This window comes from Leptinotarsa decemlineata, unplaced genomic scaffold (genome assembly GCF_025532065.1).
Source record: "Leptinotarsa decemlineata unplaced genomic scaffold, Ldec_3_MD MMD2_tig00026358_RagTag_RagTag, whole genome shotgun sequence".
NCBI classification, from domain to species: Eukaryota; Metazoa; Arthropoda; class Insecta; order Coleoptera; family Chrysomelidae; genus Leptinotarsa; species Leptinotarsa decemlineata.
In genome coordinates this window covers 7,997,857-8,020,996 of record NW_027412703.1, presented here as the reverse complement: position 1 = coordinate 8,020,996, position 23,140 = coordinate 7,997,857, and the positions used below count along the sequence as shown (strand labels likewise).

Here is a 23,140-nt window from a genome sequence, read left to right as displayed (position 1 = left end):
AGTGATTGAATGTGTGAATACGGTCAATAAGTTATATTATCTTGAAGATGTCTAAATAAGAAAAGCAGACTTTGAAAATATCTCATTTGAATTCATTTCCATTAGGCATTTGTACAACAGCAACACGAACCACTTGATTGTCATTGTGATGGAACAGAGGTCTCTCCAATGGTGATATATATTTAAAACAAATCAAAGTTTGAATATCCAAACTGTCCAACCATGCTGACCGCCATTTCAAAACAAGTGTTTCCACTCCAGTTCGATAGTAGGTAAGTGGTTCTTTCAAATGGAACTTGATTACAATAATCTCCATATTACTGTATCGAAAGAAAACTCAATACAAACAGATATCTCCACTATGAGTCTAATCACCATGCTAGTGTCGAAAAGGTATGACAGTTTGCAAATCAGTTCATAATATGAAAGAGGAAAAAAAAGTTTTGGATCAAAACGCATATCCGGAGCAGTTTGTGGAAAAAGCAATATACAACACTAAGACTGACGTACTTAACTATGATCTATATCTATAAAATGATACATGAACTGACTCCAACTTAAATGGGTAAGTTATTATAACTGTAAACCAAATCCACACATACAATACTAGAGGCCAGAATCATTTATATGTAAACAGGCAGAGTACCTAATATAGTGTAAAAAGTTAATTTTTTAAACGATTCATTCAGTATAATAGTTTACCACAATATGTTAAAGAGTTAAGAAGTATACCAGAATTCAAACAAAATTTGATTTTGTATTATAATTGAAAGAAAAAATTCCACCATTATTCTGTACTGTATTTAACTTTATAGATATGTATATATTATGTATATTTATACTCAAATTTATTATATATCTTTATACTTACATTTATTATAAGTTATATTTAGTGTAAAATAAGTATGTTAACTACTTTATTTTTTGTAAATTAGGGTTGTCCTACTTGAATGAATAATAAAAAAAAACACACTTCAGTAGATTCGCTATTGATTTAGCTTCAATTTTTCAGATTGTGGAAGGTTATAAACCCAAAAAAACAAAATGAATTTTCAGTTCATTGTTGTACAGGCATGTCCAATTAATGTTTCAGTTTCTATACATTGTTTGATACATAAACAGAGGAAGTGATTTCTGTATAATTCAATAGAGGGGGGAAGGAGTTGTTTCTGATAATTTTTCTTCAATTTGTATCTGTAGAAAATAATCTGTAAAGATCCACACATTTCCTTTAATATTCAATTTTTCTTCAATTTAGTTGAGAGACAAAAAGGTTTTTTTCAACAATCTCTCCACAAAGAAGGTTTTCAGGATAATTTATAGAAGGTGTCTTAAAATACAAAAAAAACTATTATTAACCTAACATTTTATTAGAAGTCAGAATATTATAATTCCATGTTCTTCACTTGACTTCTTTCACCTGTAGGCCTGAAAAGAAAAAAAAAATAAAACTTTAAACAAATGAAGAATAGTCAAGAATTATAAAGTTAGCAAGGCCTCTTGCAGTAAATTCAATAAAATGTGAAAGTTAAATAATTGTCATGCCCAACTCTTTTAGCTCTGCTTGATATCAGGTTAGAGCAGTCAAATTGTTGATTTCTTAATAATACTCAAATGTTGGTAGTTTTGTTAGCAATATTCGTCATAACTCATTTCATATCAGGAAAAATACTTAAAAACAAATTTTTTTTGAAACTATTGCATTTTATGTGTTGCAGCTTATGCTGCAAGAATAATAATGGTAATCTTTATTGATCCCAAGAGACAAGAATGTTTATAACAGGGATAACCTTGGAAATAATGATTAAATAAATTATTACAATACTAATATATCAATTAAATGTATATGCATATATAAATATATACATAATTGAATTAAAATGGTATTAAAAACAAAAAATGTGATATAGAGATCAGAATTTTAATTAGAGGAAGAAAGCAGAAACTTTTTTCAATAACGATTTGAATTTTGATTGAAATTCAAATGTTTGTGATTTTTTCTAACAGAATGCATGAAACAACAAATTTTCAATTGATAAAATATCTGAATATCTAAAAGATCACATGGTATATATAAATTTGAGGTAGGTTCAAGATATGGTAATTTGAATATACATTTTTTTATTTTATTTTCCAGTCTCTTGAGAGGCTTTATTATTGCTAAATTATCTGCACCCCAAATTGAAATTAAATACTGTAGATTTGAATATACCAAACAGAAATATATTATACATTTGAAATATTTTAATCGAATGAAATTTCTAACCCTAAATAATATTTCTAAAATTGGTCCGATTTTTTTCAACATCTCAATATGAGTATTCCAACAGAGACTTTCAACAATGTATAGTCCTAAAAAGTATGTATTTTGACAATATTTAAACATTTTGCTGTTGAAAGCCAAATTCTCTTTGCATTATGTAGCAAGATGACACGAACAATGCAATAAATTCCAAATGAATAGGTCTTTGGTATTGGTTGATATTCAATGAGTTACTATAATTATTCAACAAATATTGGTATGGCAGATCAGTTTTATCAAGAATGATACTAGTGTAGCTTTGCTAACTTGATAAAAAGATAGCAGAGCTAACCCTTATCCACCAGGCATTACTTCAAACAAAATGATATGCTTACATAACTTGAGAGAGAATAATTACTAAGAACTTGCAGGTAGTTAATTACTGAGAAATTCCATATTGGACTTCAGGTATACAACCTCAGGTAACAAATTTTAGTATATAAGGATTAACCAGACTAGACATCAATTTTCTTCTCCTGAGGATGCTAAATTTGTTGGCGAAACGCGCGTCGAGTGCAAAAATATCAGTTTGGTGTTAGGGCAATTGATCTCGAAAAAAGTTATTCAACTTTCACACCAAAGGCTCCAATCTCATCGTTATAACTTATTTGATTTTATTTCATATCACAAGAATTGAAACATTTTCAAACCTATATCCATTTGAATGAAAATAATGAGATCTCAAACACATGTTCGGCCTAGAAGTTGATGTGATCATGAAATAATCTTAACTAATTTTCAAATCCTAACTTAGCCATACTTCAATATATGGCCATGATGCATTAATGAAGAGTTTTGGATTTTTGTTGTATATGAAACATTTTGAAGTACTTACCTGGTGGCAGAGACTGTTTCAACTTCTCAGCCTTTTCTTTATCTGTGATCACAAGTGTGTACAAAAACCTAGAGCAACGAACTTTGAACTTGGTGTTGTCTGAATTTTTCTTTATTTTTACAGCTGAAATAAATAATACACATATAAGATTATGGTGCAAACATATGATGATAATATTCATCACAATACATTTATGAACACTCCAAATTCAATAACATTCAGCAAAAATTATCTACCCTTCGGGTTTATTCATTTATTGATAATCCCATTTAATGTTAAATTCAATGTTGAATTATAATTAAAATAAAATCAGATAAGCTTCTGAATTACAAATTCCAACTATGAATAGCTTAAAAGGGTTAAATTCAAAGTTAAAAAAAAAGGTAAACTTCAAAGAATAAAACGATAAAGAACAAAGAGCGACAATAAAAAATATACTACCATAAACTATACACTAAAACATTATGGTACAGTATTCCGTAATTGAGTTTAAAAATGATACAAGGAAATGTTAAACATCTCAAGATCAACGTTACTATTGGCTAATCGGAAGATTCTTGGAATGCAGCGATTGAATGTGTGGTTCAAACGATAAAATGGTAAGTAAAATGTTTGTTGCTATCGAGTTGAGCGGTACTTGAGCAGACTGTTGAATTCAATAATCATTTCCCTTACACCTTTAAATTGTTTTTCAGAAAAGTGTGTTGCTTTGGGTAAATAAATATGTTTTAAGTATTTCATCTATCATATAATCTTTAACAAAATAAAGTGAGTTATTCTACTGGTACTCTGATTATATTATGGGTCCAGAATCTCTATAAGTTACTACTATGCGTTAAAGAAAGTATAAAGCTTTAACCGGGACTTTCTGAATACATCACTTTTTGGAGTTGCGCCTTTTTCATTCTAGATGCGCAATATATTTATTTATTTCGGATAATCACAACTGAGGTGGTATGTGGGAGTGGTGGAATTTTCAGTCAAATACACTTTTGAAAATCAAACTTACTCTATATATTTTGTCTGGCTTTCATATCAGAATATACTTCTTCAGTACAAAGTAAATTGAGTTTAAAGTTTTGTTCAGGAGTCTTCATCAACGGCTAGGTTATATTTTTTAGAAAATACTAAAATGGCCTTCTATGTTAATAAAAAAAAATTGATTCGACTCCCAAATCAACATAAAGTCATTTTCAAACTCTTAGAGACATCAACCAAATCACTAATACCTAATTACCTTCATTAGAACTGACTTGAGAGACTAAATCCAAACCAATGACTGTTTATCTCAAGTAAATTGTATTAGATGCTATGTGTGTTTCCAAATTAAACTAGTCAATGATAACAGAGAATCATTCTTATGAATTTAAATCATAAAAATGTAGCAATAATAAATTGAAACTCAATGTGGAGAAATGTAAAGTAATGAGATATAGTTGAAAAAAAGAGGTTTATACATTCTCGTATGTAAAACAGGATTCAGATCTGCTTAGATGTAATGAGATCAAAGACCTAGGGATATTATTCGATCATAAATTAACATTTGGTAGACAGATTTCACAAAAAGTTTCAGAATCTCTCAGAGCTTATGGTTTCATTGATAGAAATTGCAGAAACTTGTATTTCACCTAAGTACGTTCGAAGATAGAATATGCAAGTTATCGTCTGGAGTCCATTCTATGAGATTCATAACATAGTCATTGAAAGAGTTCAAAGAAAGTTTTGTAAATTTCTAATTTTCAGAATAGATGGTTCTTACCCTGAGAGAGGTATCAGTAATGATGTCAGATATGAACGTTTGGAACTTATTAGTTTAGAGCATCGCAGAAAATGTGCGTCGCTCATATTTTTATTCACGTTAGTGAATGAGAGGAGTTGACTGTCCTGAAATTCTTGAACAAATTAACTTCAATCTACCACGGCCAGCTTCACGATCTCAATCCATTTTTGGACCTCTCAGAGCAAGAAATAACATTATGCTCAATTCCCCAATGTATGTTATGGGCACAAATTTCAATAGCTTTTGTGCCCATGGTGATTTATTCTTCACTAACCTTCATAAGATGGTAAATTTTCGTTATGTGGACACCCGGCGATTTTGAAAAAATTTTTGACTGTACTTACGTATTTTGATGCGTAGATTACGAATCCGAAAGAAAAAAGCGGCGCTCTCCCTTATTTAAAAAGTTACGGCCCTTCAAAGTTCAGAAAAGGGCAACTTTTCAGCCTTGTTTTTCACTAAAAAAAACTATTTAAAAACACAAGCATTTATTCACTAGGTCACCTTTACACCTTATTCCTCCTTCTTTAACACTTTTCACTTCAATAATCAACATTTTTCTTATGAAAAACTTTACTTCAGGAATATGGACTGCATCAGTCGTACCAACCATATCATTAACCTTAAAAACGTAAAATACAGTGATATGTACCCAAAAAGCAGCTCCGTACATTTTTTAATATTTTTATAAGAAAAATGTTGATTATTGAAGTGAAAAGTGTTAAAGAAGGAGGAATAAGGTGTAAAGGTGACCTAGTGAATAAATGCTTGTGTTTTTAAATAGTTTATTTAGTGAAAAAGAAGGCTGAAAAGTTGCCCTTTTCTGAACTTTGAAGGGCCATAACTTTTTAAATAAGGGAGAGCGCCGCTTTTTTCTTTCGGATTCGTAATCTACGCATCAAAATACGTAAGTACAGTCAAAAATTTTTTCAAAATCGCCGGGTGTCCAGATAACGAAAATTTACCCATAAGATTATTAGAATTGCTAACGTGTACTTGAAGTAGGTAATTAGAATTAGTTTTGCTTTTATGTTAATTTTATTTTTCGTTTATGGTTAAATATTGTGAATAAAATTTTATATTGTCCTGTAACTGTTGGTCAATAAAGTTATTACTATTATTAAATCATAAACAACCATTTCAAATTATACTTACATTTGGCATCTTTCCTTCGGGCTGTCAAGAGAAATTCTTTGATTTCTGTGAGTTCTCGGGGCTGAAATAAAGTAGAATTGCAGATTATAAATGGTATTAACCTCTGAAAATTGAGAATTTTATTATCTTGATAGTGTTTATGAAGTTTCGATTTGTAGGAAAACTAGATGTTACTATTTTATATAAGGAAATGAAATAGTTGCAAATTGAGAGCATCCAACTGCTTGGAATTCTGACTTTTCTAACCCCCTCAAATTCACACAACAGAGGTCTAAGGAGCAACTGGTTTCAATGATATGATCATTACTATCACCTTTTCAAAGTCACCTTCCTTCAATAACCTACCCAATCTACCGAACCCGGATTACATACTGTGTTATTGTGTATTTTTTCATTATAACAATAGCATTAGTGCAAAATTTAGTTACAATATCTAGGATTGTTTTTAAATTATTCAAAGGTGTTATTTATAATATAGTCTCTAACTTCAATACAATTTTCAGGTAACCTTCATACACAAAATAGTTCCTAGATAATTAGAGACAGACATAGATCCTCATATATTATGTGAATGTAAGGCAGTAGATCACAGGACACAATTTATGAACCACCCAATTTATTCTAGCGAAAACTATTTTTCACCAAAACAAAAATGCTTTCGTTACACGTATTTTGCTAACCAAATTAGCATCATCAACTGATGGCTAAAATACCTCGTGTATTGGTTAGCGAAACACTCGTCTAAAAAGCATTTATGTCCTGGTAGTGTTTTCAATAGATGTACTTTACGTCAGAGGTTCCAACTTATGTCTAGAAAAATATGATATATATGTGCAAGGGACCTGTACAGCCTAGTAGAGGGAACAAGATTGTTGAACCAATGAACCCATGAGGTGAAGTGTTTTCCAGAGATTTAAAAGGCAGCTTCCAAGTAATAGAAAAAAATGTAGTTATGAAAATCCGCGGGTTAGGTATACTAGTATATAAAAAAACGACATTTATATCTGTTACTTTCGATGAAAGCGCCCACACTATAAAATATAAGTGTTGTGTATGAACGCTCCCATTGATTTACGTTGTGACATCTTTCTTAAATGAAAAGTAAAAAATAGCAGTTTGGGTGTATCAATTAGCTATAAAATAAGTTGTGCCTGTTCTTCTCTGATATCATTCAAGAAATTGCTCCTAACCAAGCAGTTATTTCCAGGGTAAAATGACAACACTCCAAGATAAAACTAATGTTAATATCGAAATAAAAAATACTCACCATTTTGCTATATTTCTGTTTCTCGTCTAACTCTGTAAGGAGAAAAACACCAGATTTTAAATTAGTAAAAATAAAATTGTTTTCAAAATATCATGTTTACAGGTGAAAAATGCAGAAAATAAAGTCGAATATTACCTGAACCTATGAAAGAATGATCAAAAATACTAAATTAGTTACAAAAATATGAAAAAAACAGAGGATGGTTAAAGATTTCTTAAAAATAAAAAATTTTCATTACCAAACAGAACAACACTCGGCACTGTTACTTTAAAGAAGAAATAATGACAAGATTACCTCATCTTCTTCACAATTTTCTCTATTTGGCCACAACTTCTGTGATCCGAAGCCTCTCTCCTACTGCAACCATATTGTAAATTGAAAGGGGTATGTTTTTAGCAAATGATTATTTTTGGGAAATAAAGGTTTTGGGGTTTCTACTTTTCCATCTCATTTCAAAAAAATATAGAAAATTACCAAAAGAATGAAGAAAGCAATTCATTTCAAAATAAATTAACTACAAAGATTTGTAGATCATGTAAAAGATGTTACTTTCAAACACAAAATGTAAGAAATAGCCCTCTCAAAACAATTTCGTTCATATAAACATTGAATTTAACGAAAGAAAATGTATTTCTGAAACAATTACTTTTTTATGAATAGAAAATTGAACAAAAACACTTTTTCTCATTCAGTTTGTACTCCTAACATTCGTTAAAGAAAAGGTGTCTACACTGGTTGAGGTGTCTATACACTGTATAGAGTCGCCTGATGAGCTGATGTATAGCGAAATACGTGTTGTGTTTTTGTGAAACTGTGTAGTGAAGTATTTCTTGAATATGTAACGCGTGTTCGAACTAAAATTATCTCAAACGGATGAAAACAAAAAAAATAAGAAAAACATAAAACAAATCACTTCACCTGTCGATGCTCAAGTACACGCGTACAAAGGGGATGCACGGCTTCAGTCGTAGAGTTTGGGGGTAGGTTTTATTATAAAAAAAGAGGGCGCCACTGGCTCGCAAGCAGCCCAAGCCAGAGGACTTCCAGATCTCGAGGAACCAACAGGTAATTTTCGTGAAATGATCACCATTAAAATAACTGAGGGATGTAGTGATTATTTGCTGAATTTTGGTAGCCTTTTTCACGGCTCAGTGATTGTATAAAATTCTAGATTCAGATGGCTTGGAAAATCTATGACCCAATGCTAGAATTTCACACCAGAACCCAGAACTCTACAAATTTGAATGGGAAACAATTCGTGTATTTATCACCCAAAAATTAGAAATATAAAAAAAACTACATTACCTCTTTTCATGGAAAGAGGGATCTCTCAAAATCAATGAATACCAGTAAATATATAGTTTATGCCGGGGCATTGAGCTTTGTTTTTGTTTAACTGAAATAAAATGGCAGTGGTTCGACACCGAATTTTCCATAAAAAAGCATTATTTCTTACCCAGATTTAATTTAGATCTTTAACTTTGGTGCTTTCCAAATTCCCTTCAGGGTAACAGTTTTTCACACTGATCAATACCATACGTAACGTGACATAACTGTTTAATATGAAAATTTACGTTGAAATCCCAAAAACTTGGTACGAATTAATAAATCGAATAAACGTAGATTTTCTAGCGACCAATAGACAAACACTAATTCAATCGTGGGTGTTATGTTGTTATTCGATAAACATTCGTAGGAATCATACGTATCGATCAAAGTATCGGGAGTCAATATATTTACGGGGGATTCTCGAGGTAATTAAAATAATTTTAATGTTGTCGCGGTATTTCAAACTGTGACAAATTTACCCTGAAACTAAATCATTTCATAACTAAGACCCTTTCAGGTAACATCCACTGATATTTTCAATCATGCCCAATAGGTTGTGGGTGTTCGCTGAAATATATCAACTTAACATCCATCTATGATGTCGAAAAAATGCCCTTTGCGGATATCTTATCAGCATACTCGAACGATATCTTATAGAAGTAAAGTTGATTGGCACTTTCATTTGTTTTTTGTGATTCATATAAGTTTAGATTCGTTGAATCTTGAATCTATATGGAAGGACCATAGATCAATATCTAGATTTTATTCAGTCGAACGTCAAACTCATGGAAAAAACATTCAAATAATGATCTCAAATATGCAAATAATTTTTGTTTCGATTAATTTACTGTAATTTTAGCAAACATAAAAGTCTGTTTTTCATTATGATAAGCTCATTTAAAAATTTCGTCCTGAAAAGTAGTCTACCAAATAATCCGTTCATTCATTGGCCCATAGAAAACGTTGGTCAAACCGTGCGTTCCACTAAGCGCTCGCAACGATCAAAATGCTCCTATAACCGTTGCACGTATTGACCGCAGTCTTTGTGGTTGCCTCGAAAACGTCACTAATAACGTCATTACTTTCGCTCACGGCAAGCTCACAACGACCCATCTGAAGAGGTGGATCGAGGTCAACGATTATGGACATACATGATTGTTTACTTTTACAATTTTGTTAGACACGTCACGTAATCTTGTGACGTAACAGTGGTGACTCTGGATTGATTCGGTACTGCACTTTTAAATTGAAATAAACAAATTTTCAAATCCCTTATTAGAATATTACTTTTATATAGGATTAAATACTTAATATATATGGATTAATACTAAGTACATTTTTTCTTTTGTGGATGACAGGGCGAGCTGTTTTGCCTTTTTTAAAAGTAAGAGGTTTCATCAATTTTTTATTATTTTCGTGAAAACTGTAACTCCCCCAAAAATTTTGTTATGAACTTTGTTTTAGATGTTAGTATTATCTAAAAAAAATTTTCATAACTTTTTGTTCCATCTTTTATAATAAACGCTTGATAATCAAAAATATATAAATTGTTTATAGGTGTAACAACTTTTTTTATTTATCTGACAGAAAATACATGATACGGTTTTTATTTTTTATTAATGAAATGAGAAATTTAGATAGAATAATTTAACTTAAACTTTGTGTCATAAATGATGAAATTGATAAATCTACAATTTAATATATTATAATACTACATTAGAGCAAAAAGGAACTACTTTATCCACTAAATATGTATATTTGATATAATTTTTTTTGGATGAATGTAGAAAAATAAATTTATAAGGACTAATGTATTACTTTATTTCATTTTCGATTTTTTTCTATTATCAGAATTGTTTAAATTTTTTTTTGACCTATTTTCGCCGGCCTTTAAGTTATTATATTTCATTCGGATAATTGTTCTCAGTTTGCAAAATTCAAAAATAATTTTTGCAATTCTTTTTGGAAGAGTTTTTCCAACTTCTGGCCCTTTTCTAAATCCATTTAAATGATATTTTTCGAAAAGCTTGTTTCACTATTTGATTTTTTCTAACCAATTATCTCTGGGTTTAATAAGACCTCCCAATGAAAGTTGCTGGACCCAAGAAGGTATATCATAATTATGATCTTCTGCTTTTATTTTATAAGTATAATCGCCCAAATCAGGTAGATCATTTTAATGCTTTTTAGCAAAGTATTCAGCAATATATTCTAAAGAGTCCTCTGTTATTTCTGAAATATTTGTATTTGAAGTTGAAGGAATGTTAGTAGAAATATCAAACTACTAGATGAAATTGAGCTACTGCAATTTGATCCTATTGTCTGCTCTAAAATCGTGTCTGCGTTAATTTCAATTTCATTTGGACCACGGCTTCTGATTTGAGAAAATCCATTTTTGAGAGTAAATTTATCCCCTCTTTTGCAGCGACGAATCCATTCTTTTTGCAAAGTTATGGAAACCATATCCTTAGCAATAGGAAAAGAGTGAAATATTACATCAGTAACACCACTTTTTTTTAAAGTCAACTGATTGCTTTTGCAAGTTGACACTGTACAAATACGACCAGGCATTCTAACTAAAAATTACAAGGTTATTTGATGGTTAGACAATTATTGCTATTATTTACAAAAATGTGAATATTTCCAATTTTTACCTAAATTTGATTTAAAAATGTTCAAAAAACAAAAAAAGTTCCACAATGGCAAAAAACAAACCTCAAAACGAAAGAAAATAACAAAGTCTTATATGGCGTCTACTCGTTACACCAGTTAGAAAAATGTCGAAAAGCACAAAAAAATACAACTTTCACAATAACAAACTCAATGTTTCAGAAACCTAATTGGTATAGTTAAGTTAAAATTGTATCAAAATGAACAAAAACAATGTAATACTGTCCGAAAATAATCCTCAAAAAATGTTAAAATAACACAGTCTTATGGCAGCTACTAAAAGTGTCACCAGTGTTACGTCACATCTGCTCGGCGCTTGTTTAACGTGGCGATATATGTAAGTAAGCAATCCTGTATGTCCATAATCGTTGGGTCGAGGTGGACGTTAAGAATATTTCGTCGCAATTTTTCAAATATGACATAAATGATATCTATCATTCGTAATTCATTTCTATTTTTTTTGACTTATTCCATTATTCCACTTCATAAGTAATCAAAGAAATAATTACTTACACATAATCAAGTAAATTCAAGAGTAGCATAAATTTAGAGAATAATCAAAGTGTGCAATTAGACATGACATTTTCAAAATTTACAGTGTAATATATGAAAGAAAATCATGTACCTGAAATGAATTTTGAATTCTTAATCTGAATAACGATTAAATACATTATCGTAATCAATAATACGTGGCCAAGTTTTCGGTTTTCACGATTATAATTTTGTAAAGTTGCATTCCACTCTTCATCTGAACTAGATGAACAAGTTTCTGGAGCACTACTGCCACGCAAGTATACAACTTGATCATGGGGTCAAACCCGAAACCGGTCGTATAAATAAAATCAACTAGTGGTAATTATACAAAAGTGTTTTCATTCATTTCGTTGAAGTGACATTTTGATTACATTCAAACTCATTTTGTTCAATAATTCATATTCCTTTTTGAATATAAATAAAGTTATCTTGCAATTATTGAAACTTATTGTTGAGTTTTACGTAACCTTATTAAAACTTCTACTTCATTTTTTCAACCTCACCATTTGTAATGTTCACATGAACGCCCAAAACGTTCCATAATTTATTCCACTTGAGTTTACGACAGCAACGCTCACAAGCTAGTGGATCGGGAAAAACTGCGGTCGTGAGCGTGATCATTGTGAGCGCTTAGTGGAACGCATGGAAAGCAATCCATCGGAATTATTCACTCGAATTTAAGAACTCACCTAAACATGCCTCTGAAAATGTACCACTTCCAAAAAGCGTAACAAAATTGTCAACTGAGATGATTTCATTCGAAAGTAATGTAGTTAGGGTGTTCTGTGGTAAGAGTACATAAAATACCAGTCGCATCAACAGCCCTCAAAAATTTGAAGTGCATGAGCATCATTCGACGTTTTTTGAAATATTTTTCAGGCTAACTTCCTGTCTGATCGCGACTGTGCCGATAACGACGGACCTCAAAGATGGCACGTGGATATCGTGATCGGAGTGGTGTCCAAAAGAGAGGTGTATTCGGAAACAAAGTTGAGTCGAATAAATTGAAGTGAAAGACGTATCGAGAGGACACCATTAACCAGGCTGGATTTCGACGGATAACAAGATCAGTCCGATAACAAGATATGAACATGTGTTTAGTGGTTTTGTCGATTTGTATTATTTGTATTCAAAAGCCCTCCGAGAAGAAGGCAACCAGTAAAAAATGAGGCGTTTTTTTCAAGAAGAGATTGAAAAAACTAATGGTAGCAGAATTGTCACGTGCAAGACCGCTGGGCCCCCAGACGAAGCTTCTACCTAACCTATAGGTTAGGTTATCAGTTATAACTGATGTTGACACGTTGTCTTGTTACGGAAGTAATAAACGAACGAATCTGCATTTGAGACTTCTGCTTTCACTTTGCTTGATTTTGTAATTCATTCAAAATTATTTCTAACCCAATGTTGCAATGTCTGATATCTATCCGAATGATTCTCGCTAATATCGAGTTAATTGAGTCCTCAAAGGGTAAGCACCTTTACGTAGTTTAGCAATATTTGTACCTATATATGATTCAATATGGCGATTCTAATAAAATAAAAATCAAATATGACTACCAAATGTTCTATTATTTCAGCAAAATATTTTTCATAATTTATACATTGTTAAGAAGAAACATATCCTCCATCAATAGGTAAACACGTTCCAGTTATCATTCCCGCTTTATCACTCAGCAGATAAACCACTGCATCCACTACTTCATGAACCTCACCAAACCTATAAAAAAAGTTTAATATCAGTCAATACATATGATAAAAGTGCAACTGCTCACAAAAAAAGGTTTTCAGAAGTTTCATCTGTTTTTCTGTGCACATGTGCGCGGTAATCCCAAACTTTTGTCAATTTGGATGCGGTATTTGAATTGGTTGTGCTCAGGTCAACTTATTTCAGTCGGTTCATAATTATATATCGCACTAGTATTTCTAAAGGGACACAACTCAAAAATCAATATGAAAAAAATCGATAAATATTTCTTTATCGATCATATAAACTGTATCAAGTTGATACAGTATCATCTGAACTATATCAAGTTGATACAGTTTGGATGTTAATACAATTTGATACAGTTAATTCAACTTGATACAGAAATATTTACCAATTTTTTCATAGTCTCAACTCAAATATACCGATTTTTGAGTTGTGGCATTTTAGAAATACTAGTGCGATATGTATCGTTTATTTAGCACAAGCTAATGCAGTTACAATATTAGTCTTAATCTAATTTAAAAATTTAAATGTCACAATTAAAATTTAAAATTTAAAATCATGTACATTGAAACATATAAATAAAAACAGCACAATAAATAAAATAAAAAGAAGAAAAAAACTGTATTAGCAGGTTCCTATACTAAACACTTTGTAGGTCTAAAAGGTGCACTTTTAATTTTCTTTTAAATATATTTAGAGAGGTAACATTCTTAATATCCTCCGGTAGTTCGTTGAATGCTTGAACTCCTTTAATGAAAACTGTATTATTTGAATTGACATTACTAGTCTGACGTATATGAAAGTTATTGCGATTTCTTGTATTGTATTCATGATATTCAAAGTTATACTTTAATTTGTCACGTAGATATACAGGAACATCACCAGTTTTAATTTTAAAAATAAATATTAATGCTAAATAACGAAAGTAATTTTTTACTGATAACCATTTTAATGTATTCAACATTAATGTTATATGTGTTCTTCTATCACAAGATAATATTATTCTCATAATTAAAAAAGTTATGACAATTTGAAGAATCACATTTTTTGAAAAAAAAAACTTCAATTGATTTGGCGAAACTTTGTTCAATTATCTACATGTATTAAAAAAAATAATTGATTGTGGAGTTCTTAGCTGAATCTCTACTGTTGAATCTCACAGTCATGCCGGCTCATGACTCATTGCGTCTGCTTAGGGTACACGATTCTCAGACCTAATGATCATCTCAGGGTGTGGGAACAGTCATTGGTCCTCCCGAATGTATCAGGAGGATGCACTTTACCAGCTCGAAAGACGGATTGCCGCCTCTTTGGTTCGAAATCTTGAACGATGAATATTCAAACAATGGACGGACCTTTCACAGCTGACTTGAAACGTGCCCGTCACTTTGCGACAGAAAGTGTTGCTGACCAGCAATCAGCAATGAAAAGTCACTAGTGATGCGAACGAGAAGTACTTTTGAATATCAAATTTCCCGAGAATCATTTTTGCTTATTTTAAGAGTCTAATCCACGTATTGTAAATAATCCTTCTGTTTCTGATCGGGTGAAATACTTCTGGAAGGATATTTATGAGCATTCCAACCTAGATATCCATTCGAGCCCTAGCGCTGTTCCAAACTTTCTGTAGAGAATTTCTACAACCTGAACAAAATGAACTTTGTGAACTAATAATTACCGAAGAATTTCGAAGAGCTCTTTTGGACAAACAAGAATTGACCGCCGCAAGGTCAGAATTTATAATTTTTGTCTGGATGGGGAGCAGAATAATCCGGCTTGGCTTGTTGAGGAGAGAAGACCGTTTTTATCCTCAAAAACGGAGATTTGACTATTCCAAAAAATTTACCGACCGATAACATGCTTCAATTCGTGCTGTAAATTGTTAACCATGCACGAATACTCTTCGCTGTTAACTTAGTATATCAGCAGAGTGGGTCTAAGAAAGATGTGACTGCTGCTCATCTATAGACCTAAACTAATTATACAACAAAAGACCCATAATCCCACATTCAATCTCAGTCCGAGGTTCCCATTGTTTATTTATTTGTTTATTTATTGCACGACTAGGGATACATACAGAATAAATCCAAAAAATATCCTCATTTTACATATGAAAGATAGTGAGTAAAAACATATGAAAGCTATTATTATTATTGTTATTATTCTTAAGAGTAGATTACACTAGTAATGAATACGAGAAAAAATTAAATAAACAATATACGAAAAACCGGTAACTAATTATAAATAAAAGTAGATTTCACATAGTATTAAAATCTAAGGAAAGGTCTTAGTTTTTCCATATCATTGCAATAACTATTGAAGGATCTGACAATTCTGCATAAAAAAGAGTTTTTATCTGTATTTGTTTTTCTGAATCGGCTAGTAAAGAGGTCATTGTTTAGCAAGTCTCAATACGAGGTTTATTCAATGAAATTTTTGTTATCAACTTTGGACAATCGACACGATTATTAAATATTTTGTACATTAATAGACCTGACATTTCTCACCTATCTGTGAGAGATAACAGAAAATATTTTAGAAAATCGGGAGAAGATTTCCATCGACTATAAGATTCTGTTTACGGGCTAATTGTTTGACGAATTTGTTTGGAACACTATGGATTTGGAGTTGAACACTATGGAGTTTTTCAATGTATAAATACGTATAATATAGTTTTCTCTTTTTCACCTATATTCTTAAATTTTTTAATTTTTATCTATGTTACGCAAATTTTCATATTCTCATGACTGTATGTCATATATGTTTGAAAGTGCTTGATAATAAAGATGTATGTTAAAAGTGCTTGATCATATTTCTAGGTAAATGTTACTAGTTCATAATTCCAAAGCCTGAAACAGGTTTTGAGATATTTGAAATCTATGGAAGAACAAAAAAAAATAAAAAAACATACTCGGGAATACTCATGAAAACACTCAGCAAGGCATTCGATAAAAATAACTCATAACGTGATTATTAAAAATAGCCGGAGATCAGCATTGATCAGCATTAGCATCAGGATATTGTCATATACTAATAGGAAGGCATCAAGTTGTGAACGTTAACGGTTACCAGTCGGGACCTTTTGTGGTTACATCAGGTATACCACAGAGTAGTCACTCGGGACTGTTAGGGATTGCAAAATGACCTTGAGGAATTTGCAGAAATATGTGATAATAGTAGCCTATAACGGAATCAAAACGAATGCCTTGAATAACTTTTACCAGAAATAGGAATCTCATTGATTTTCATTACCAAATAGAAAAACATATAATAAAAACTGTAAATGAAGTACGCGATTGAGGAGTAATAATTGATTCCAAAATGATTTTTAAATCTCACATAGAAAAAACCGTTAATATTTGTGATCGATTATTGGGTTCAAAAATACAAGACATTTCAGAAACGGAATAACTCTGCTGAATTCATATTACTCTTCAGATTGGTTTTTGCGGTCAGCAGTATGTTGCCCTTGAGTTCAGATTGAACCGCGTCTGGAGTTTTGTGTTCAACGTTTCGGCTCCCATTCAGGAGTCATTTTCAAGAATTTGATGTGCCTTGACGCCGGGGCCTCAATCTGCCTACTTCCCAGGTCTCGTCACGAGTTATCTCTAAGGTCTCAATCTGCCTACTACTTAGATTGAACTGGGGTGTCGATGGGTGTTCGGTGGTGTTTATATCGAAGGAAGTTACTGAAGTGAAAAGGTGGGGGCAAGGCTACGGGTGATTACCATCACCGAACGTCTTGGTGGTGGGTGAGCATCGGGAAATTTACGTGTGTTCAAGCAGAAAGGTCGCTTTTCAATTTCGATGGCCTCGCGAATTATCCAAGCTTGTAGTGTTTTCGCTCTGGTGATGGTCTTAGTGTTCGCAAAGTCGATGTTGTGTCCTGTCTCTTGATGATGTTTCAGACAGCAAGTTGATGTTTGTATACTCTATTTGTCACACGTCTGCTGGTCTGGCCTACACATGTTCTATCGCAATCGGAGCATGGAATTCCATATATACCTTGGGATTCATTGACAATTTTGTCTTTGGGAGAACGGAGGAATGCGGAAATTTAATTGTTGGCGGTGAATATTGTTTTTATGTCCTGTTTTTTGAGAATTCGGACAATTTTGTCGGTTATACCTTTGCTGTAGGGAAGGAAAGCTTTGTGGGGAACGTTATTGTCTTTTGGATCTTTGGGACTGGACGAAGAACTTTGTTGACCACGGATGAATCTGTCAATAATTTGATGGTCTTTGAATCCATTTTGAAGGAGAGCTGATTTGAGTTGGGCTAGCTCTTGTGGTTTGTTGTGCCCACACATCACCAGATATACATGGAATATTCCCTCTATGTCATAAAACGAAAGTATATATTCCAAATATTCATAGAATATTCTTGGAATATATACATGCCTTTAGAATATTCATAGAATATGTTTGAATGAATATGGCAGGATTATTCCCGAAAGAATGTGCATAGAATGTCTATAAATGGATTATTCTCCCGTGAATATTCTAAGAATATTGTCGATCGAATATACCATATGGTATATTCTTAGAATATATCCCCACAGTATATTTTGGAATATTGTATTATATGTATTGCATAAATTTTAAATTAGCGTATGATAACGTATTCAAATAATTCAATATTTTTGAACTTTTTGAACTTAACGCGAGGATTCTGACGAATTGCTCCAACTGCAACTGTTGGAAACGACAAAAAAATTCGAATGGGCCAATAAATGAATCAATTTCATCAATGAATCGATTTATTCTCATCCTATTTGTCTTTTTGTAATTGAAATTATTCAATTACAAAGCGACAAATTCTGGCAACAGAGAAATGGGGAAGTGAACTATTAGACGTTTTTCATTGGTCAATTGAAATCGACATTTGATTTTACATGGCGGTTGACATGGCAGGTTCGCGTGTGTAATGCATGGTGTATTGGTGTTATTATCAAAGTTTAATTCTATCATGTTTAGTGTACCATTTATAGTTTGAGTCTGCCGAATTTGCAGCAAAGCTTTTGCATCTTCAAACAGTAGAGTTACATATTCAGTCTTTAAGAAAAGTATGTCATGATGTTTAACCTAACAATAGGTAGATACCTCATTTCACGCCCGAGGAGAGTTGGTGTGTGGGATTTGTTGGTTTGACTAAGTACATGTTTAAACTAGAGTGATTTCAGTTTATTGTGTATCTTCAGTAGAGAAAAGTAAGTGAATGACACATTTTTTTGTATCATTTGTTTTCATAATTTATATCACTCTTTTTTAAGATAGTATCAATATGCTCAAAAGGAAACGGAGTGGTACCTGATACAAGAAGGTGCGCCAAGAAACTGAAAAACGTAATGAGTACTTTTCAACAAGGGAATGCAAGTTGCTCTCCAAGTCATAAAAAGTTGTAAATGTTCATAAGATACCTATGAGAAAAATATCTATTTGATTTTTATTCCAATTCTAATATCATATACTCGTCACATTCTTGGAATATTCCAAATATTCCTAGGATATTCATAAAATATATTTGAAGAATATTCTTTGGTGATTCCCTATTTTATATTCCTACAATAAACTATGAATATCCCGAATGTTTTATGAATATTCCTCGGGTTCTATTCCTGGAATATACTTAATAGAATATACCTTACCTATTCTAAGAATATTTCAAGATATTCTAAGAATATTCCCAAGGAATATTCTAACCTAACCTAACCTAACCTATGGGGGCGCCCTTCACTTGTTTGTAGAAAGTATCTTGGAAGAGGAAGTATGTTCTGGACATACAGTGACTGATGAGGTTGAGGGTGCTTTTGGAAATTTTGTATTTTGTTTCGAGTATGTTCAATGTGTCTGATATGGGAATATTAGTGAATAAAGACAATACGTCGAAACTTACAACGATGTCACCCTGTTGGATGTTGAGGTTTTTGAGGATTTCAATGAAGTGAAATGAACTTCGTACGTATGACGAAAACTGTTCTGCAAGGGCTTGAAGAGTGTTTGCAAGGTTAGCAAGGTTTTGTGTTGGAGAACCGAAAGCACTGCCAATGGGGCGAAGAGGAACATTGGGTTTGTGTATTTTTGGGAGACCGTATATGCGGAGGGCACGTGAGGATTTTTCTCGGGGGATGAGAGCTTTCTTAGTTTCGGTAGGGAGATTGGAGTTGTTGACAAGGGTGATGGTTTTCATCTCAAGATAGGTTGTTGGGTCCCTATCGGTGGGTTGAATCGAGTGTGTACTTATTTTATCAACATAGTCAAAGGTGTTGACTATGTTGATAACTGTCGCGTTGCCTTTGTCTGCTGGGAGAATGATCAGATCTGGGTTGTTGTGGAGACTTTTGAGAGAATGTCTCTCGACCGGTATGATGTTGGATTTGGGAAGTTTTGCCCTCCTAAAAGTAGTAGCGATATCTTGTCGAGTTTCTTCTGCTTTGATTTCAGGAAGGTGAGAGATAGCAGATTCAATTCCAACCGATCCACAGATTTCTGCAAATTCGTCACGGTTATTTTGCAATCCCTCACAGTCCCGAGTAACTCCTCTGTGGTATACCACAGAAGGTTCCGACTGGTAACCCTTAACGTTCACAACTTGATGCCTTCCTATAGTATATGACAATATCCACACCAATAGATGCTCATCAATGCTGATAGCCTGTTTTTTATATTCACGTTATGATTTATTTTTATCGAATGCCTTGTTGAGATCTTGCATGTGTGTTTAAGAATATGTTTTTCATTTTATTTGTTCTTCCATAGATTTCAAATATCCCAACAGCTGTTTCAGGTATTGGAAGTGCGAACTAGTAACATTTACCCAGCAATATTATCAAGCACTTTCAAACATACATCTTTATCATCACGCACTTTCGAATATACATCTTCTTTTCATTCTCGTTGAACCATGAAAATATAACCCAATATTTAATGTGAACATAATTCACTGAAGTAGTTGCAACAAATGATCAAAGCTTTACTTCTGGCTTAGTGAATTTATTTCAAAATCCAATTGATACGAGTATATTACTCACCTTCTTAGCGGAATTTTTTCCAGCATAGGATTCGCAACTGCAGGATCTGACCAGCCCAGTTTTCCCATATCCGTCATGATTACCGTGGGGTTAACCGCATTCACTCGAATATTTTTAGGACCATATTCTAAAGCAGCGGCCCTTGTGAAAGCATCAACAGCACCTTTGGTGGCACAATACACAGTATGATCATTTAGTCCGACCATAGATGCTTGAGAAGAAACATTAACTATAGATCCAGGTGCATTTCTTGATATGAGATTTTGGACAACAATTTTTGTTACATGTATTAAAGCTTTAACATTGATGCTGAATAACCTGAAATATACGAATATAACAAAATTTTTGTCTTCTCAATCTATTCATTATAAATAGGTATACCATTGCATTAGTCATTATCGCCTATTGCTATTATACATATTACTGATGAAAAAATAGTTCCAAGAGTTACATTACGAGGATGGTCCCAGAAGTATTTGCCTGTCCTAGGGATGGCGGTAGTTGTTTGAAAACTATCACTGTATTAGAAAGTACACAATCTATTAAGCAAATGTTCAAAGTTTGAAGATGCTGCTTTGTGTAGTATTTGGCAGCCATCAACTTCAGCGAACTTTTTCGCTGAATTTGTGAAAATGAAGAAAATTGGTCATCGTTATGTGATACAATACTTTTATTTGAAAGGCCTCAGCCCAACCAATATAAAAGCTGAACTGGATTCTACTCTACGTGAGTCTGCTCTTTCATTTACGATAGTAAAATATTGGTTGGTACAAATAAACATTACCCCCAAAGTATATCAACTAGAAACTAAAAATTGTGCAGGAGAAAATGGAGAGTATGCAAATTTGAGCAAAGAATACTATTTTTGATCTCACTTTTCGTAACGCTCTCGTCATGCCTTCGTCAGCTTACTCCCCAAGTCAAGTGCGTGTGAAGAAGTTGTTCTCAAAAAATTAAAAAAAAATCGATAATTGAATGTACATAGCCCGCGAAATTTGAATATTCACATTATTTTTTGTTTTTGTGTCATAAATTATTCGAGAGAGTAGGGGAGACCGAGTATGGTTGTCTCACGGGTTGGTAGTCACAGCGGCCATATTGGAAAATTTAACGAACTAAAGAGATTATCGAACAAAATCAAAGGATCGCTAGAGCAATATCTCCATTCTAACGTCACTTCAGTTCACTCTCATACTGTGTGAGGGAGGACGTACATTTGTTTTTTTTTCGGACGGCAAAAGTAATTTTTCTTGCCAATGTGTAGAGTCTACAGTTTGAGTAGAGCCTTGATGATGATAGTACGACCAGCTGTCGAAATATATATATATATATATCTGTTTAAAATCTGTTTTTCCGTTAACCAGCTGTCGCACCCCTACGAACGACAACCCTCAGAAGTCGAAACTTGTGCGAGCTAAGGATTAACGAGGTCTTACCTTTTAACGTGTGATTCCTAACACGGGTTGGACGATAGCAAGTGAAGATCGATCGTTCAGACTAGGGCTTGAACCACCGACCAACACGGCAGTCAATTCGAGTGAGTGAACAAAGCACCCAAACCGAACCGCTTGGCAATCGACCGCTATATATATATATATATATACAAATATAGATTTTATCGAGTGTGCATGATATAAATCAAAAATTAAACAATTTGTGGACACAACACTCAAAAAAGGGGGGCAAACCGCGGACACGTGTTTCTGGCTATTGGCCTCATCAGCGCGGTGCAGCCAAGTGTAAAGATGGAAAACACTTGTTTAATTTTTGATATATATATATATATATATTTGATTATCTAGACGTTTCCAGAGAACGAAAAAAGAAGAGAGTTTAAAATTTTGGATACCGATGTAGATGACAGTGATCTATCGTTTGAAAATATTTTCATTACCGCATTTTTGCCACATCTACATGTAACAGATATCAACTTGGTAATTTCAAATTGAACACCCTATATATTGTATCATTTTTTAATTCTGCATCAAAAACCAAATTACTTTTGAGGAACCTTGTTCTATACCTATCTCTCACCATTTTTAAAATATAAATTATTTTCTAAGTTTTTTAGCGAAAACATGGTATTTTAAATATTTAATATCACACGAATTAACTGATACACCGAACTCAAATTCTAGCAACATTGAGATAAGGCATTGAGAACAAAACTCAAATCTTATTTCATACAGAGTTTCTAAAAAATAAGGCTCAATTTGTATCTTTGATAAACGACCATAACTGATTTTTTTTCAAATGGAACACCCTGTATATTATTCAATTGTCGAATTCAGGTAACCAATGTGTGTGATATGAATTCTTCTCTATTTTTTTTGCTTCTATACAAATATTACATTTCAAATACAAAATTCGGTGAAAAATGTATTATTGAACACATCGAATAATGAATAATAACTTTATATTAGTTCAAATTTAATGGAATACGCGAATGAAGTTTCATTTCAAACATTACTATTTTGAGGGAAGAACGAACACCTTTCAAAATTAAATTGATAACAAAAATAATTCTACA

The 23,140-nt window shown here is 32.6% G+C and overlaps 2 protein-coding genes and 1 long non-coding RNA gene across 4 annotated transcripts in view; 1 reads left to right on the top strand and 2 right to left on the bottom strand.

Moving 5' to 3' along the window:
• Positions 1-1,351: 1,351 nt before the first annotated feature.
• On the bottom strand, positions 1,352-7,695 carry LOC111511701 (large ribosomal subunit protein eL38). 2 transcript variants are annotated; one of them, XM_074184764.1, is made up of 5 exons: positions 7,578-7,695; positions 7,340-7,371; positions 6,073-6,133; positions 3,138-3,260; positions 1,352-1,428 (listed from the first exon to the last, which is right to left on the bottom strand). In XM_074184764.1, exons 2-5 carry the CDS (start codon positions 7,340-7,342, stop codon positions 1,403-1,405), a joined length of 213 nt encoding a protein of 70 aa, XP_074040865.1. In that variant the 5' UTR covers positions 7,343-7,371; positions 7,578-7,695; the 3' UTR covers positions 1,352-1,402. The 2 variants fall into 2 exon arrangements, with proteins under 2 accessions (XP_074040865.1, XP_074040866.1); XM_074184765.1 differs by having other exon boundaries at positions 7,475-7,588.
• A 4,677-nt stretch (positions 7,696-12,372) lies between these two features.
• Positions 12,373-14,042, top strand: LOC141486512 (uncharacterized). Its single transcript, XR_012467898.1, has 2 exons — positions 12,373-12,660; positions 12,752-14,042. It is a non-coding gene; the product is annotated as an uncharacterized lncRNA (long non-coding RNA).
• Positions 13,423-23,140, bottom strand: part of LOC111511704 (L-xylulose reductase) — a 27,240-nt gene continuing 17,522 nt past the window's right edge. Inside the window, exons 4-5 of the mRNA XM_074184626.1 lie at positions 20,611-20,928; positions 13,423-13,589 (exon numbers count right to left, since the gene is read on the bottom strand). Of these exons, the coding sequence (XP_074040727.1) occupies positions 13,478-13,589; positions 20,611-20,928 (430 nt within the window). The 3' untranslated portion in view covers positions 13,423-13,477. The remainder of the gene's footprint in view (positions 13,590-20,610; positions 20,929-23,140) is intronic.